The 2878-nt window shown below is 31.3% G+C and overlaps 1 protein-coding gene across 1 annotated transcript; it reads right to left on the reverse strand.

The window, feature by feature from the left end:
- Window positions 1-284: 284 nt before the first annotated feature.
- Window positions 285-978, reverse strand: LOC132286659 (uncharacterized). The gene is made up of 2 exons (XM_059789021.1): window positions 741-978; window positions 285-654 (listed from the first exon to the last, which is right to left on the reverse strand). The coding sequence occupies exons 1-2, from the start codon at window positions 859-861 to the stop codon at window positions 395-397; spliced, it is 381 nt and encodes a 126-aa protein (XP_059645004.1). The 5' UTR covers window positions 862-978; the 3' UTR covers window positions 285-394.
- Between the last annotated feature and the right edge of the window lie 1900 nt (window positions 979-2878).

Below are 2878 nucleotides of genomic sequence, written 5' to 3' on the forward strand. Positions count from 1 at the left end.
GAAAGAGGGAGCAATATTTTTTTGGACAAAAGAGGAGAGATCTTATAGGAGAGAAATGTTTACGTTTTTGTAAAGTTTTTTACCTTAAAACGTTATAGTTTTCTAAATTTTATTAAATTAACTGATATAGGTTGTAAATATATCTCAATGACGCATGTCATTATGTAAAAAATTCAATATAGGATAACTTGGAATTTTAAATTAGAGGATCCAAGTCAAATTATAATTCCATTTCCCCTCAAAAAATTAGAATCGTGGAAAACAAAAAATTAATTTGGGACAGATGAAGCAACACATAAGGAGTAACTTGTTATTCGGATCTGAAATATTACAAACAATTACTAATATATATATATATCCACCACAAACATGAGAACCAGTAGCTTTGCTTGTTTCACTTTCCCAGTCTGCACTTTCCATACTGCTGACAGCGTCTAACGACGTTTCCTCCTGGTAGGCAAGCCCCATATGTATCTCGATCACAGCCCCCCACGCTTTTGGAGGCGGAAACAGTAGTACGAGTTTTGGAGTTGGAGCCGGTAACAGTAGTACCAGTACCTTTTGTAGGTGCTTTTGATACTTTTGGTCCTGATGGTATAGCAGATCCGGCATGTTTATAATCGTGTTTGCCTGCTTCCATATGACTATCTCCGTCTGCATAACTCAAACAATGAACAAAATGAATGAATATGAATGCGTCTGAGAGAGAAAGCACGAGAGAAGAGAGAGAGAGTACTTACGGCTGCTGGGAGTGGTGGATAATTTCCGCGTAGAGGGTACAGGTGAAACCATGATGAGCCAAATCACGAATAAACAACATATGGTGAGAGATGAATAGATGGAAGAAGCTTTGCTTCTCATTCTAATTTTATTTTTATTTTTTTATTTTTTTTTGTGTATGGTTCCAACGAAGGACTGAACAAAGGAAGTTATAGTAGTATACTACGTTTTAATTGATGATGATATATATATATAACCAATGTATGACTTATATATATGTAAGGGGGCGATCACTTGGAAAGACTTTGGCGTAGAAAGTGACCATCACAGCAATGCAAATTTAGCAATAAAGAAAGACAATAAAGCAGTCAAAAAGATCCCCGAATTTTGAAAGGCCTCCGAGCCCCAAGTCACACACCTTACTAATTGCCTTCAGCAAAACCCTGAGTTCACACTAGCTTTCAGGAAAAGTAAAAGAAAAACCTGAGTTCACACTCCAAAACACGTGTTACATGGGCGTTAACATAACAAATTAGAAAAAAAAGTAAATTACACTTATGTTATGCTTGGCAGGTATGGAATTAAAATTTTGAAATTGAAATTATACTTACTTTCTTTTAAGATTTGTATGTGAATAATACATACTCTCCTCTTTATTAACTGTCAATGAAAAAAAGTGTTGATGTCAGCAATTTTTGAACTTTTAAATTTTAATTTTACCCTTCAAAAACATATTTATTTGTAATATAATATAATATATAAGGACATAAACATAATTACACAAAAATCGTTAATGTCATTCCCCAATAACTCTAACAAAAAAGATCAATGTAATTTAAAAAATAAAGAGAGATATCAGTATATATTAACGAAGCTCCACTATAATTACCCACCAAAAACAAGTTGACAAGTAGTAGATTGAATCTTTTCTGATTTAAGGGACAAAGACTGAAACTTCCGCGTTGTGAACTCCTTTTTCTCTCCCGAGTTAGTGGAGTTGAAAGATAATGGACCACCAAGTTGACTTCAAGTCAATGGTAGCCAAAATATATAGCAGGCCGACCTGTAGAATAAGATGTATAAATCAATTTTTTGCATTTTTTAAATTTTTTGCTTCCTGCACTTATATATGATGTATGTATAATAAGTTTTTTTTATTATTATAATTTTTTTCTTCTTCAAATTTATTATTGTAATTTTATGAATTTAATGTTTCTGAATTTTTCTTTACTTCAATCTTTTTGTGAACTGTGGCATGCTATTTGAATCTTGATTATTGCATTGTTAATTCACTTTTTTTTCTTTCTTCCGGCTAGTAGGAGAAATATTTATTTTATCTTGTTTATTGTGCAAAATTAAATTTAATCCGGACTCCATCACTGCTAGGAAGCATGAACACACATACACGGTCAGAAGTGCCTTGAAATTTAAACATTTGGGTAAATTACATTAACACTCCTAAGTTCAATTTGAAGAAATCCATTTACAACTTAAGCATTTTTTGATAATAACACCCCCAGGCTTGGTAAATTGAACAAAAACACCTAACCAAGATAAAAGTATTTAGTTGTCCATTTACAACTTAAGCAATTCCACAATGCTTTATTTGGTTTAAAAAATTTCAAAAAAAATCTGAAAAATTCCTGAAAATTCCTGAAGCCAAATTAGACCCTCTTGGACCTTCTTGAAGTTTCATTGCATCATTTGATGAAGATTACACGACTTTAAATAAATTTTACAATTTGAAATAAATAAAAAAAATAAAATTACATCATTGAACTACTTTTAAATGGTTAAATCAAAACCTTAATTACATTCATCCAAAAATAAAATTACATCAATTAACCTATAAGTTTCATCCATGGCCCAAACATACATCATCATCATCCAATCACAAATATATATACATAATCATTATAGATTAATATATACATATGCATATATAAATTTGGATCCATGATTGATGATTTTCTTCAATAAAAAAATATTAACTTTAGACATGAATCAAATCTACCTCTGATACCACTGTCGGGGAAACGAAAGTTTTTAAACTTTACGAGGCATTTTCAAATAAAGATTTTGATTCATGTGTAAACACAAGTTTATGCATGAAGAACATGATGGCCCATTCAATTAGAGATAGAAAACTTACATCAAT

The sequence above is a fragment of the Cornus florida genome, unplaced genomic scaffold, assembly GCF_030987335.1.
Source record: "Cornus florida cultivar Cherokee Brave unplaced genomic scaffold, ASM3098733v1 CherokeeBrave_3.0.0_Hap2_Chr02, whole genome shotgun sequence".
In the NCBI taxonomy this organism is placed as follows: domain Eukaryota; kingdom Viridiplantae; phylum Streptophyta; class Magnoliopsida; order Cornales; family Cornaceae; genus Cornus; species Cornus florida.